This window comes from Megalops cyprinoides, chromosome 6 (assembly GCF_013368585.1).
Source record: "Megalops cyprinoides isolate fMegCyp1 chromosome 6, fMegCyp1.pri, whole genome shotgun sequence".
Lineage (NCBI taxonomy): Eukaryota > Metazoa > Chordata > Actinopteri > Elopiformes > Megalopidae > Megalops > Megalops cyprinoides.
The window spans coordinates 18,517,112-18,532,543 of NC_050588.1; the positions used below are offsets into that span (position 1 = coordinate 18,517,112).

Sequence of the window (15,432 nt, forward strand, 5' to 3'; positions counted from 1 at the left end):
CTCTTTACCACATATACTCTACAGAGTAAAACAAAAAAAAAGGTATTTTCACTTTGTGTTTCTGTGATAAACTTGGCTTTGTCTCCAGTGGGTTGAAAAATGAGAGAAATCTTTCTTGAAGTACTCAATTTTTTTTTTTTTTTAAAGGTGTTCCGATAAGGGAATTCTTTTCCCAGATTTTGGAATGCGCAAATGCTGTTTGACTCTTTTAAACCAAAAAGAGCCTCTTTTTTTCTCTATTTATTTCTGGACATAAAAGGGAAAAAAATCAAAAAATGTAATTTATCCACACATTAGCTCCATGCACTTCATGTATGGTCTATTTTTTACTGTAGCATTTTATTTATGATTGATTTGTCTGACTGGTTTTTATACATTACCAATTATAGCAAGATTATTTTATGCAATATACATTTGGATCAGATGAGTGGAAGCATTGGCTAAAGATATGTGACTGTGAGAAGAGCCTTGTAATCCTGCCTTTCCTTTTATTTGTGTAGGTTGTTCTTCCATCACTTCATCTGGTGTAGTTATTATTGCTGTTGTTATTAATGGATTTGGATGCCTGTTCGGTGAAACTCTCTATGTTAGAGATGAAATTCTGAGCACGTTTATGGTGCTGTCATGTTAAGGTATTTATGTGTCTTCCTGTAGTCCTGTGTGCCCCTGACGGTGTGACCCTCTAGCTGCAGACAGTTTTACGATTTCCTTTAGATTCGAAGTTTGAGGAGGTACAATATAGTGTGAGTATAGTCATTTTGACATTGAAATTGAAATTGTGTTTTTGTTGTTTTCGGGGATGCAAGCGAAGAAACGGGGATTTCATTCAGCGAATACATAGTGCGTTATCGTCCATCAGTCACACACCTGATAAGGTTTTGTTTTGCATTTGATCAGAGCGTCGATGCTGATTGGTCAGTTTGGAGTGGTGTGTTGCTACGTGACTTTGGAGTACGGTAATAACACAGGAAAGGGGAAGCGGTGTCCTGTGATTTGTCTTCTCTCTGTGCTGTGAGTGTCCGGCCACACTGGCACTATGTAGTTTGGTTAGTTTATTGGTGCGTGGCGTGTGGTTTAAAGGAGCTCCAGCACTCTTCCTCTTATTGTCATGTGTAATCCTACTGCAAACTACTCCTGTTTTTTTTTTTTGCTTGCAAATCCTGAAACTTTTGTTCAGTTATTTTCTTGTTGATGCATTTTGAGTGTTAATATCTAGAATAGCAGATGCTGTCTTTTGCACTTCATGAGCAGTGCTGTCCTGGACAGCTTTACAGTGTTTATGTACAGCATAGAAAAAAGATCAGTGTTGTTCTTTTCCTTCCTTTTTATACTCAATGGAAATGATCCTTTCAGTGTCATCTGCTGCTTGTGCTAAAAGACATTGAAGACAGCATGGCATTTCATGTACGATGATAAACAGACATTGCAAACGCCACCTTGTGGTGATGCCAGCAATAACCATTTGTTTTATACGGAGAAAACTGTGTTCAATGTGATTATTTTTATGCTAGCCATCATATTTTATGTTCTCAGGAAATACTTCTGAAACAGTTGAAAACTGTTTTACAAAAGGCTTCATTTTTAACCTTATGTTTCTCATAATGGTTTGAATGCCTCCTCGGATTACCTATATTTCTGATTCTGCAGCTGCTGTTTGAGTATGAAGGTGTCTGTGGCATGGCCGCTTCATCATATCAAAGGTGCAGTAGTGTTCAGCAAGTTCTGCTTAAGTGGAACCTAATGCAGGCTACTAACACTGCCCCAGCCCAACACCAGCATATCATTTCCTCTGAGTCTTGGTGCTGGGGCGTTGGAATGCAGTCGTTCTTGTGATTACTGGCTCTTAGAACACCCCTCCGTCTGTGTGCCAAGATGTCACCAAGACAACAATAGCCACATGCAGCTCTACAGCCATGACAAAAACCTCTGCTAGCACAAGAGCCAAGTGAGATAACAACATCGTGTCTCGGAAAGTGCAGGAGAGTCAGCTGACCTGGGTTAGTGCTGTTGTGAAACTCATTGAAAATGCAGCCTGCACCCAGCTGAGTGTGAGAAATGTTAGCATAATGCATCGACTTGGACAACAATGCTGCGAAAAGCTTGACTTATGAGAAAGAAAATAACACACAGCGTGTTTTCACTCATGGCTGGAGAAGTGTTGTTCTCCCAAACAACATTATTTATTTAGACTTTTTTAACAACTTCCTCTTGTTTTATTTACCAGGCAGCACTAATCCTATAACGGGAGCCGTACCGCACAAAGTGCCTGAAATGTATTCAGACAGAATGTAGCATTCTGTAGTGAATTACTGGTTCTGTTGTGGTCCGACGCCCATTCTCTCCTCCGGCTCCTTCATCATGGGTCTTGGCTGAGATGCCGTACTGGCGCTGCTCTGGCTGCCTGCAGTGTTCTGCTTTTGTGTCCACTGTGACTTTGTTTTGACCAAAGCATTTGACACTTCATCACCTTCACCACCCCCTGCAGGACACGCTGTGTGGGAAACACAGAAAGGGGTTGCACAGGAGGCTCTGTCCTGCTCGGTAGCGTTAGCCATGCCGCCCTCAGTGGGCTGCCTCAAACCGACCCCCATGACTTACTCCCAAAAGGTCAGCACAAATGGCAGTAGGGTCCTCTTTGAAGCACAGTGGCAGGTTTCAGATGTGAAGTAGAATAGCAATAATTCTGCTCTACCACTCCAAGCACTTGACGGACAGGACGGACGTACGAGGTAAAATTTGATTGAATGTGACTTGGAGTAATAAACGGTACTGATACTGTTTGCCTGGAAGCAAATTGAGTTTCTCCTATTTATTTTGAACTATGTCATTGCTTGTGTTATACATGCACTGTTCATTACCTGGTGTACTCCAGGGCCCATTACTGATGCAATATGTGATGTTGTACAGTGCGGTTTCTGCCAGTTGTCACAGTTGTTAATCTACTGGTGTGGATGTATGTAATAATTTTTTATGTAATATTTTTTTCTTAAATAACTCAGAGAACAAATTATCTTTTCAAATATATTTTCTGACTGTCAATTCCGTAAGACTCCATTGTTTTATTTCAGTCAGAAGGACACCATTTCACACGATCATTAGTGTAAGCGCTTAAATAATTTGGCAACAATAGGACAGTATAGTGGCCTTACTTAACCTTGGACTACATATACTCTTTATTGGTGCATGCATATTTTAAGACAGCAAAGTGTATACGGATAATATTATAACATGTTTTTACAATCACTGTAATTAAGTATTAATTTGACTGACCATGGTGTTACTCAAGTGACTCTGACAGTTGCATAGACATTACATTACATTTCATTACATGCATTTAGCAGATGCTGTTATCCAGAGGGACTTCCAGCACAATAGAACAAGTGTATGCATTCAAGTTAAATGAGCAACAGTGTCAGACCAGGCCAACAACACTCCCAGACCAGTGAGCATAACACCATTCAAGCCCTACCACAAGTTAGGCCTTACATCTTATAAGTCAAAAGAGGTCGCTGGGTACAGATGGTGAGGCAGTTTAACCTATCAAATGTTAAACCTGGTGAAAATCAAGAAATTAAAATACAGAAGGTTACCAATATGCCCTGCTCATAAAAAGAACAACATTGCTGTGCCATCAGTATGTCAGAGGCTGGAATAAGTCACTGCAAATGACGATGGCCATCTGGGGGTGTTCACTGCCAGCCATTTCTAACCTGGCAAAACATTCCAAATCACAGCCTGTTAGTGATGGGCTATGATCTGGCAGACCAAGTTACAACACCTCGCCAAGTCTCACACTTAGTCGTACTCCATCTTCATGATCATTTTGGCACTGCTCTTTCCGCTGTCAAAAACTGCAGGCAAGGCGTACCAGGCTGCACACCAGCAGTTCAGCATGGTGAGGAAGCAGGAACTCAGCCATCATCTGTTACAAATTGAGCACATCTTTTAAACATTATGAAACTACACAGTAGCCCCGGGCTCACCATCACCCATTGACATGCACTGGCGCAAACAGAATTAGATGGTGCCAATAATGCCTCAGGTGGACTCATTAGGTTCTGTTCAGGCCCTGGTCCTCTCACGCCTGGAAAACTGTAACTCCCTCTTTGCTTGTCTTGCTGTTTGTGCCATCAAACCTCTGCAGCTAATCCAGAATGCAGCTGCATGACTTGTCTACAATCTCCCTAAGCATCGTCAAGTTATTCCCCTTCTCACCTCACTTCATTGGCTTCCTATCGCTCACATCAACTTCAAAACCTTTGTGCTGGCATACAGGACAGTGAATGGGACAGCCCCGTCATACCTATGATCACTCTTCAAACCCTATGTTCCACTAAGATCACTATGCTCTACAACCATGGGACTGTGCCATCCCGATGGGGTCATTCCTCTCAAACATCATCCCTGTCTCTACTGGTGAAATGAATTCCACACAGGGGTCAGGGCAGCATAACTGCTACTTGTAGTAGGGGTTGAATAATGTTATGCTCACACTCACTGGCCTGGGAGTGTTGTTGGCCTGGTCTGACACTGTTGCTCATTCAATTTGAATGGACACACTTATGTTCTATTGTGCTGGAAGTCACTCTGGATAAGAGTGTCTGCTAAATGAATGTAATGTAATGAGCAACACAGCCAAGTCATCTCTGGAAATAAATCAAGACTTTGTGTTAAACACCTTGATGAAGATGCACAGAATAACAGGAAAACTGTTCTGTATAACAGACCCTTCAGTGGGGATGTCAGTGTGAAGATCTGGTCAGAAATGTCCAGTCACCACAGGTCCCCATTCCCTACTACAGGCATATGTTCCTTCCCGACCACTATGTTCTGCTACCGAACGGCATCTGGTGGTCCTGTCACATTGCAGCACAAAATCACTATCCATAACTCTCTCTGCTGTTGTCCCCCAATGGTGGAATGGCCCTCCACACATCATCCATTCTGCTGAACCCCTCACTATTTCTAAGAATCATCTGAAGACACAGCTCTTCTGCACTCACCTGATCACTACCACCTAAAGCAATTTACGTCCTAAACTCTGTGTTCCATAAAACAATGGTAATGGTTTGATGCACTTGTGTTTCTACCAGCTAGGTTGTACCTTGTCTGGCCAACTATTGACACTTGGTCATGCAGCACTTCTAATATTGTGACTCCGTGTATGGCTGTCGCTTGTGGATAATAAGTCGCTTTGGATAAAAGCATCTGCCAAATGAATCAATGTAAATGTCATGTAGACCTGACTGCATGCACTCCAGTGTCCCGAGATACCTTGCTACCCTTCCTGCAGGTTCCCCCTTATTCAACATCATTCAAGCAGAATGGCTTCATGCTATTCGTGTGATGATGCCTTCATTGTGGGATGACGATTTGACGGTTATGCCATGCATGCTCTCCTCGCCAATGTGGAGCCCTATTGACTATTTGGTAAATGAGCTGGGATGCAGTGTGCTATGTAAGATTCAGAGACTGACGGACAGGCACATAGTGGCCCAAACCCTACAACAGGAATTAGGCAGAATCACACGTGTCATTATCTGCAGACAGTGTTAATGATGCATTGTTGATGTACACCTTATATAATTCTAAACTGTGAACGTCCCTGTTTGAAGACAAACGTTATGTGTTCCATAATTCCTTTATTCAAATTTTGTAATCTTGACAATATGTGGTATTTCTTCCATAATAATAAAACGAAGTTTGCAATTTTCTAAAATATAATTAAAAGTAGTTGTCACCATGAATTCATCTATCACGATTCACCATTCACCACGGTACCAATGTTTGACACCGGAAGCAGTCCTCTAGTGAACAGTGGTGATTAAATAACTTCCTGGACCACTCTTCTCCCTTTCCGTGTCAGCCATTTCTGAGAGCAGGTAACTAAGCTTGTAGCTCTCGAAATAAAAATGGAAATACGGCATGATCCAGGGATAATAAGCCAAAAACATAGTTTATGTCGACACTGAGCACTCACAGCTAACGATCCGATACGTTAAATGTCTAATTCCAAGAGCAGTTTCCATAATATTAACCAAGTGAACCCAGAATCGAGTGGAGTGAGGCGGCTAAAGCCACATGTGCGAGGCGCCCCTCTTTGCTCGCGTGTAGTATGGTTTTTTTGTCACATTAATGGAGAATGTTCGTTGGGTGTCTATATGTCTCTTTGAATTGTGGCGAAAGATCAACTTTAGGAAAGACGAGGTGTTCACAGTGAGCAAGCTAACACACGATAGGCACAAAAGACATACAGTTCTACTGTATGCCTGTATGAGTTGTGGCTAGTTAGCCGGTCCGCTGCTTGACGTTATAGCCAGTAATCTCTAACTGGTGGTGGCTTCTCTCCCTTTTCCTGTAGGATTGTCGCTAACGTTCATAACAAATCAAAATGCAGAACGATGCTGGTGAATTCGTGGACTTGTACGTCCCTCGCAAATGGTAAGTAAAGTTGCCAACATTTGATGAGTGATTTAGCTTAGCTAGCTACTTGGTCTATATTTGGGGATATTGAGTGTGTATGTCGAATGTTATGACCTGAATGTCTTGGCAGTTTCGACATAAAATTTACAGTTCATCCCCGCAGTTATGTTTTATCAGTCGGAACTGTTAATTTGTGGTGTTTAACTAGGTAGGTGTAGGTTTTAACTGTTGGTGTCAAGCTGAATAGCACCTACTTGGAAGTGTTGTTACGAGGTAGTTGCGCTTTTCATAGGCAGATGTTAGCGAGCAGTCCGTATGGGGACGTGAGACTCCTTCAGTAAATGGATTCAAATATATCTGGCCTAAAATTGTGACTTTGTGACTTTTAGCTCTGCGAGCAACAGAATCATCGGCGCTAAGGACCATGCTTCCATCCAGATCAACATCGCAGAGGTGGGTTCATCGCTACTGTCGTGGAAGTAGTCCAGGAATGGCTTTTGGCTTGAACTCAGCAAGGCCTTGTATGGTGATTGACTGTCAGTAATCTGTCATAATTGTGTACAGTGGAAAATTAATTATTTCGGCTACAAAGCTTTACGATGGTTTCAGAGGGTTTACTGCTTCAAACAATTTTAAAACTACTAAAGGGCCAGACTAAATAAAAAGTGAGAACAGGGCAGTCATCCCTTAGCTGGGCTTAGTTCCTCACTCCCATCAGCAAATCCTGGCAGGTTTTTGAATCCTTAAGTGGCAGCACTTATTTTTTTTTTGGTAAGTGCCATGAAAGTGTAGAGCACTGGCTATGTGTACTTCACGTTCATGGCTTTGATTGGCAGTCTCCAGTCTCAAAGTCTCCAGAAATTAAATTACTGTAGTGGGCTGGACTGCGCAATAAAGATCACCCCCCCCCCCCCGAGCTTCCGTAGTACCTGCCTTTGGATTAGAAAATGCTGACAAAATGCTGGAGTGGACATACCTTTAAGCTGAGCACCTCATTAAGTAAAAGAATTTGTCTCATTGGGGCTACTGGGGTTAAATTAGCTCTCACTGTGTTTGTAAATGCTTTCTCCTCAGGTTGACAAGGTAACAGGCCGGTTCAATGGCCAGTTCAAGACCTATGCCATCTGCGGGGCTATCCGGAGAATGGTACGGTTCTTTGCTTGTTTTTCTTCTGGAGTTAGGACAGCCTTTGTGGCTTGTGGATGCAGTTAAGATGTGAATGATTTAGCTCTCCTGTACAGTTTTGCATTATTTCGTTTTAAATAACTTGTGTGTGTAGCTTACTAAACAAACTCTGCAGATGAGCTCATCCAGAGTGATCTGCATAGCTTTCAATGTTTACATCTTACCCATTCTTAGAGTTGGGTGTTTACTGGCATAATTGTGGTTAAGCACCATTGACCATGGGTACAATAGCAATGCACCGCTTGGGAATCAAATTGGACACCTTTAGGTTACTAGCCGTGTTTCTTACACTGAAGTTGGGCAGTAGTGTGATGTAGCAGTTAAGAAGCAGGTCCCTCCCTCTCACACCCAGATGTCTTAAAACCGCTCACCTTTCCTTTTGAGAGCCTCAGGGACCTCTCTCTTATCCCCATTTGCTGTGCCGTCAGTTTCAGTGTTTTTGTTTGTGCTGTAAGAATATAAAAGTGCAAAGGCCGGGAAAGTAGTGGAACATACCTGTTGTAAATGTAGCTGCATTACGGTACTACACTAAAGAGGTTATGGGTTTGAGTTTTGGATGGTACTCCAGCTAAAGTACCTAACATGGATGTAGATGTGTGTGTTCTGTAAATGAGATGTTGTTCTGCTATGTTGGTCTACAGGGAGAGGCAGACGACTCCCTTCTGAGGCTGGCGAAGAATGACAGCATTGTGTCAAAGTAAGAGCGCACTGAATTTGGGAGACCATTAACTAAACGCTTCACAGTCAGACAAGAAAATCTTCACTGCATGTGACAGTTTATAGAGCCCCAGACAAACCTGTCTATTTCTCGTAATAAGCAACAGGAAGCTCCCAGCTGTCGGCAGATAAGCAGGCTAATACCTTTGAGTGCTTTTAGAGCTGAGAGACTTCAAATATGGCTTCATTCCGTATGGTTTGATCATCTCACCACTCTCAAGCATCCTGCAATTCGTCAGGTGCCTGCGAGTTGCTTAGATGATGTCAACAGAGTACCACCTATCCACTAATCAGCACCCACTCTGTGGTAGTGCTGTGTAAAAAAACAGCCATCAGCTGTGTGCAGGTGTACCAGAGGATTGAATTGGGCAATTCCAAAAATAGAGTAACATAAAGGGGAAAGAGCATAAAAGAGACTGCATAGGAGTGCACCCATAACTCCATAAACTGTAGAGAAAAGTGTGTGAGATTAGGTCAGGTTTGGCCTGTCAGTCGTCCCTTGAGTGTAGAGCACTGGTTGGGGCTTTGGGTGGCTAAGTGTTGCTGAGGGAAAGGAGGATACAGAGACCTGCTTGTATATCAGTTTTTAATCTACGTAAGCCCTCCTCTCATCCTCTCTTTCAGGAACTTCTGAATCACAGGACATCCTGCTGCTGTTTCTTTGTAAAATAAAAAAGTTAAAGCGAACTGGTGGTTGTCATTCAGTTTTTAGCAAAGGTTGTTGTTTTAGCTTTGTTGTGTATGCAGTTGTTTTTATGGCTGTCTGATACCAAGAGCTCACTGAGAAGGCTAAGGATCACAAACAAATCAGACCAGATCAATCAGTTAGACCAGAATGCCATCTGTGCCCCCTGAATAACACCAGTAACAATGCAGGCAAGAGAGTGTTAAATCTTCCAAGATGTTTCTTTGAAGTGTAACTAAAATGCCAGTGTTTTCATGTTTAAGATTTATTAGTTGTGGCAAGTGCTGAACATTTGTAAAGGCAGATCCATAATTTGTTTAGAGGTACATGAGTGTGAAAACCCTGGGACAGAGCAACAGATGGGGGGGGGGGGGTCGGGGGGGCAAAGCAAATGCAGCCAAATCCTAATCCAAGCTCATGTCTTCCTCGTCATCCTTCTTGTCTTTGGGGTCTTCATCCTTGTCCGTTTTTCCCTCACCTTCCATGGCTTTGGCAAATGCTTCTACGTCTAAGCGGAGAGAAGAGAATCTTTGCCCATCATGTAAGCTTTGAGAAACGCTACTCAACAGTGAATGTTTGTTGGGCTCAGTTTTGTTAGTACAGGGGGTTGTTGCGTGCAAAGTTTCAGGTATTTATACCAGCCCACTATCTTCCAGCCTCACTCTGTTTCCCCAGCCATACAGCACTGTCACCCCACATACTTTACTGTAGATGTCACATGCCTATACCATTATTACAAAATTAATTACATTTAATCACTTTATTGTTGCATATTAATCTTTCACACTGAAAAGCCAATGTAAGTCAGGTGTGCAAGTGTGTGTATCCAGTGAGCAGGGAAGGGGCAGGCCGCTGACCTCCTTTGTTGGCTGCATCCACTGCTTCTGTAGGCAGGCCGAACTGGTTCATAAGTGGCCCCAGCTGCCCAGACGCCAGCGCACTGCTGAACATGCTCATAGCCTGCAGGGAGACAGAAAGCACAGAGTAACCCGCAATACAGCACCAGGGACTGACCCCTGATCAGTCTCAGTTCCTCTCATCCGATGTTCAAAGGGAGGATGATCTAGAAATCTTTTTCAGAGGGAAGTGTTCGATTCCCCTGTGGGAAGTAGAATGTGTTTACCTGCTACAACTGTGGGAATGTGAGTGTGTTGGGTTTAGCTGAGGGGAGGTGTGTGTGTGTGTGTGAGTGAGAGAGAGAGTCGGGGGGGGGGGGGGGGATGGTTACCTGCTGGAACTGTGGGGATGTGAGTGTGTTCTGGATCTCATCGGCGCTCTGTGGCAAAGACTCCCCTGACGGCAGGTAAGGAAGGAGCCGCTGCTGGACCTCCGCATTGGCCAGGATGGGGGCCATGACCTCTGGGGTCAGCACGCTGGCCAGGTCCACTGGGGGTAGAGTGAATCGACAGGCTCATGTGACAGTGCATTACATCATGAGTAAAGGCACAGGTCACAGCCTGCGCATCCTCACATCTGAACCAACAGAAGGGTTTGCTCGCAAATAACCTCAACACACAGACAATGTTTCAGTTCAACTTGCCAAGGACACCAAAGACACAGACACATATGACTGACTTCCCCATGTTTCACTGTACATGTCCCTCAGACATTTGTCTTTGACAGGCGGCAATAGAGGAAACTGCTGCTGTACTTCATTTAATCTTGTCCCACAGAAACAAAATCTGCAAAAGAACAGATGACCTGCTCCCATCCATCTGTTTACTTGCACCATATGACACATCCAAAAAAAAAACAAAAAAACAACAGTGGATTTCAGCTCTCACTTTAAATTTGCTGGGTGGATGAGAGCCGACAACCACTGCGGTGAAGTGTGAGCGTAAGGGGCGGGACCTCACCTCCCTGCGTCCCGCCCGCGTTCATGGTGGCCAGGATGCTCTGCAGGTCGCTCAGCTGGATTGGCTGCGTAGGGCTGGGCGTGGCGGGGGCCGCAGGCGTGGTGGGGGTGACAGCTGGGGAGGAGCCTGTGGCCGTGGCTGGGGTGACAGGGGTTGGGGTCTGGGCGGAGCCAATGCGGGTGGCGGAGGAGGCGGAGGAAGGGGTGACCGCTGTGGACTGACTACGAGAACTGAGGACAAAGATACAAAAAAACCACATGAAGGACTGACATACTGAGCTGGACACAGAGATTTAATACATTTCCTTTCACAATATAATTTAAAAAATGTGTTTATTCTGACAACTCATGAGCTCCGCTCATGGTAGCTGAGTGTTTAGAAGTGTGCCAGAAGCAGATATGTATCATAAAGTGGTGTACAATTATAATCTGCTGATTAAGCACAATTGTGTTTAAGCTGCCTTACTGCTTGAGGTAATTAAGTACTTGGGAGCAAATCTACCAGAATTCCCACCTTGACTCTAAGAAATGATTGTCAGAATAGTGGCATCCACTGAGAGAGGAACACAAAGTCAGACCCCCCCCCTGACATGAGTGTCCCCCCTGAGAACACACTTAGAGTTCAGCATGAGGGTGGGTGGGGCAGGGTGTTACCTGGAGGAACTGCTGGTGGGTGGGGCTCCACTGCCCAGCAGGCTGGCCAGCCCGGGTCCCGCTAGTGCACCAAGACCCCCTTTACCAAGACACAGAGACACATCAGCAACAACATCATCACAGCGAGACACACAGAGGGACTCCTCACACCTGACATCATCAGGAAGGGACACACAAGGAGACTCATCACGCATGACAACATCAAGGAGCAATCCATTCAGGGATTCCCCATCGCATATGATACATAGTCTCCTTTTCTTCTCTTCTGTCCAACGTTGATCTTAGTCCAGGATCAGCTATGCTTGGAAAAGGGTCACACGACTCAAAACAGAGCCACTCACCGAGGCCGCCCAGTCCAGTTGGTCCAATCAGCTGCATCAGCTGGTTATGGCTCATATTACCCAGAAGGCTCTGCAGCCCACCTTCTCCTGTTAAAAGTGTGAGAAATTTCAGACTCCATCACTCAAGAGTTCAGAAAGGTCTTGCAGCACAACAGCACATTTACACATATTTTTCTGTGTTTCATGTGACCTTTGACCTTAGTGGGACTGGCACAGATGAGTACTATAAATAGTTCCTGTTGCTGATTTTCATTGCAAACTCCCTCATACAAATGACAACTGTGCAAGTATACTCATCTAATCCATTTGTATGTTATATGGTTGTATTTCTACTCTAGAAACTGAGGTAAAAGTACTTTGCTGTGACTCAAACAAGATCCAGCTTGAGATTTGAATCCACAAAATCCAATTTTCCAAATACTACAGCATACTGTTGCGCCCATAAATGTTTTATGTTTCAACTTATGAAGGACATCTGTCTGACTGTGTGTATGGACATGCTTGTGAGAAGGAGCAAAAATATTCAGGATAGCAGCAGAACCCCTCATCAGTATCAGATGCTCTTGTTAATGCATATTGTGTCAGTCACTTCACCAGCTCAGTGGTGGGCTGGAGAGCAAAGGAACGTCTGTGTATGTTCAGCTACATGCTACATTGAGATAACATGCACAAAGGCCAAGCAATCAAATGCAGAGGGTGTTTTTTCTGCTCAATCAGCAGACGGTAGGTGCGCAACGCTCCCTCCTGTAGGCCATGTATCTTACCTCAGTTAAGTGCACAGATGTCACCGAATAGTATTGGCTGAATACGGCAGTCCTGATACATGGCTGCTAAGTTATGTATACTGAATTCCTGGTCTCTCCTTACCTCCAAGAGCCGACAGCTCATGGCCTCCACTGCCCCCACTCCCCAAAGCACCTGGCATGGGGGGATTGTTGAGGTACTCGTTCACCTTACGACAATACTCCTCATCTTTGTCTGTTTTGGGCTCCTACAAGAGGGAGAGAGAGGAAGAGAGAGAGGGAGAGAAAGGGGGGTCAGTAAAATGGAGGCCACATGCACAGTGGATGGCTCCTTGGGTGAGAACTCACATCAGTCTGAGTCTTGAACTAAACTGACACTTGTCTACATACTCAATACAGAGTCCCTATTCATCACAGATCCACCACTTACAATCCATCTTTTTTTATGCTGAGTGATAAACCCAGAGCCAAGACAGCCATCTTTACAGTGACACAGCTCCTGTCCAGCATCTACTGTAAGTGACAGTGTGCTTTGTTCTGGTACAGTTCCCTCATAGTAATGACTTTGTTTGGGATGAAGCACAATGAAATGTATAGGCTCATGTGAATCCACAAACAGGTTAGCAATTATCCACCTGCTTCCAGGAGGTTCTGGGTTACTAACCCAATCATGTCATACCAAAGCTTAAGAAACTACTGCTGTAGTAAAACAGATGTGAGCTAACGCTCTGACATACGGTCCCACGCATCATGAGGCTCAGACTGGTTAGGGGAGCTCGGCGCTCTCCTCACCTGCATCCAGAAGAAAAGCCTTTTGGATCCAGCCTTGAACTTGAGCACATAGACTCGCCCTGTAGTGCACTGGTTGACCCTCTTGAACTCACAGTCATCAGGGAAAATGATCAGATCCTGCCAAGACAAGCAACAATATGAACACCTCAATCAGTGTGGACTAACATTGGCTGATTTTATCCTGAGCAACTTTCAATTTTAAAAAGTTCTGTTCCATACCACAACACCAGTGTCAGTTACAAGCTATACCAAGCCAACAGTGAGCTGAGTATTGATAACCGTGGACTGGAAACTAGGGACTATGCAAGCAAATATGACGGTTAATAATAGTCATAATAACAGCAACCATAATAGCCTCCTTTCTGAAGATTTAACATATTTTATTTGGGGGATGGCACGGGTTGCAGCAGGGGTTTTGGTGAAAAGGACTATAATTTCCGTTACTTACATCATCCACGTTTCCTGACGTGCGGTCCTTCCAGCAGAAATGGATAAGGGAGTCGTCAGTCTGCTGGATGTACACGAGGCCCTTGCGCTTGTCCGGTGTCACCGTGCTGCCCTTCAGCGTCATCTTCCCGGCTCTGAACTCCACAAGGTTTTTGCTGGAGGAGCCGCGGGACCCCGATACCAAACTCGGAAAAAGAGCTCCGGACGACATCTCTAATCAACCACGGTCAGCTAGCAGAGGATCGAGCCTGTAAATTTCCTAATAAAAATAAATCACAGCTGTTCAATTAATGTAAGCTGTTTGCTGTTTCGGTCAGCAGTAACTACGCTGCCCTGCTAACAACAATAACTAGCTCACAGACAGATGAATTAGAGTAGAAATATTCAACAATTGACAATCCACATGCATTCGAGTTATCGAGCTAGACACTTATCCAACCCTTGTCATTGCTTCGCCAAAATTGACATTTTTACATTTTTTTCCTATGAGCAAAGACAAGTTGCTACTACACAGCTGCTACCCTAACACAGTAGCTACTACCAGGCGTAAGTGATATTAAATGACAGGGAGTATTTTGCCGTTCGTTACATTAGCATACATTTTCATTGACATTATCCAAGGAGGCCCTGGGGATGTGTTAGTGGAATCGGAATGGTACACCCCTGTAGGCTATACTGTGTTGCAATTGCGTGCTGGGCCAGAGGCGTATATGTGGATTTAGCCTTTTGTGTTTGACGCTGGTTCTTGTTTGTATGCGGATGAAGGTCTGCTGGTTTCTGTAACGTTTTGTGTCATTTTGCTGGATGCTCTTTGTGCTTATAAGCTTCTAAGATGTTACTTCTGGAGACCTTATGGATAAGAGCCTCTGTTGCTATCAGCAATGTAAACGTACAGTTATATGTACTCATCTTGACCGTCGCTCTGGATAAGAGCATCGACGTAATGTCATCAACGTACATGTATTGGAATTATTTCTCACCTTGGACATCGCTGTGGTAAGAGCATCAGCTAAGCAAAACATTTAAATATAAATATATCTGCTGCGTTTCACCACACATAACATTCCAGAAATACAGAGCGAAACGAGGCAGCCTGTTCCATGAACATGTTTCTCGATTCAGGTTAACAGTTGTCTATTATTGCCAGATAATTGATAAAGGAAAGCAGATTACAGGCCACCTTAGTTAACGTTAGCTAACGTAGCTAGATAGATAGAGTTTAAATGAAAACGGAGCGTTTCTAAAGGTCTTGCCCAGACGATTCCTCTGAATTTAAAATGTTACTCAGTGTCTGAACCTCCACCCTGACCCGACAACATACAGTAGTCTAGTTAGCGAACAACTAACGTTATCTGAGAATATTAGCAGATTGATAACTAGCAAACCAGTCTAGCTATTTAGCAGCATAAAGCTAACCTGTCAGATTAGTGTCATCCTAACAGTAAATGTCATACATATATTAACTACCCATAAAACGGTACAGAGTTTCTTAAAGGTACTATTCTATAAATGCATTACCTTTTATATGTCGAGGTGGACATACACAATGACAAGTAGCTTTCGTGCATAGACGCTTTCAGCATGAAGCAG

The 15,432-nt window shown here is 44.0% G+C and overlaps 2 protein-coding genes across 2 annotated transcripts; one reads left to right on the top strand and one right to left on the bottom strand.

The window, feature by feature from the left end:
- The first annotated feature begins 5,844 nt into the window (after positions 1–5,844).
- On the top strand, positions 5,845–9,012 carry LOC118778801 (40S ribosomal protein S21). The gene is made up of 6 exons (XM_036530526.1): positions 5,845–5,882; positions 6,362–6,441; positions 6,813–6,876; positions 7,498–7,569; positions 8,250–8,305; positions 8,950–9,012. The coding sequence occupies exons 2-6, from the start codon at positions 6,392–6,394 to the stop codon at positions 8,957–8,959; spliced, it is 252 nt and encodes an 83-aa protein (XP_036386419.1). The 5' UTR covers positions 5,845–5,882; positions 6,362–6,391; the 3' UTR covers positions 8,960–9,012.
- Positions 9,013–9,377: 365 nt separating this feature from the next.
- Positions 9,378–15,432, bottom strand: LOC118778800 (proteasomal ubiquitin receptor ADRM1-like). Its single transcript, XM_036530525.1, has 10 exons — positions 15,361–15,432; positions 13,844–14,101; positions 13,396–13,512; positions 12,728–12,851; positions 11,861–11,947; positions 11,520–11,598; positions 10,867–11,096; positions 10,239–10,396; positions 9,868–9,970; positions 9,378–9,518 (listed from the first exon to the last, which is right to left on the bottom strand). The coding sequence occupies exons 2-10, from the start codon at positions 14,051–14,053 to the stop codon at positions 9,415–9,417; spliced, it is 1,212 nt and encodes a 403-aa protein (XP_036386418.1). The 5' UTR covers positions 14,054–14,101; positions 15,361–15,432; the 3' UTR covers positions 9,378–9,414.

Coding starts and splice junctions, on each gene's coding strand:
- LOC118778801 (XM_036530526.1), top strand. CDS start 6,392: ATGCAGAACGATGCTGGTGAATTCGTGGACTTGTACGTCCCTCGCAAA. Junction 6,877..7,497: donor TCCAGATCAACATCGCAGAG/GTGGGTTCATCG, acceptor CTTTCTCCTCAG/GTTGACAAGGTAACAGGCCG. Junction 7,570..8,249: donor GCGGGGCTATCCGGAGAATG/GTACGGTTCTTT, acceptor GTTGGTCTACAG/GGAGAGGCAGACGACTCCCT.
- LOC118778800 (XM_036530525.1), bottom strand. CDS start 14,053: ATGTCGTCCGGAGCTCTTTTTCCGAGTTTGGTATCGGGGTCCCGCGGC. Junction 12,852..13,395: donor GGCTTTTCTTCTGGATGCAG/GTGAGGAGAGCG, acceptor TCCCTCTTGTAG/GAGCCCAAAACAGACAAAGA. Junction 10,397..10,866: donor CGCGGGCGGGACGCAGGGAG/GTGAGGTCCCGC, acceptor CTCTACCCCCAG/TGGACCTGGCCAGCGTGCTG.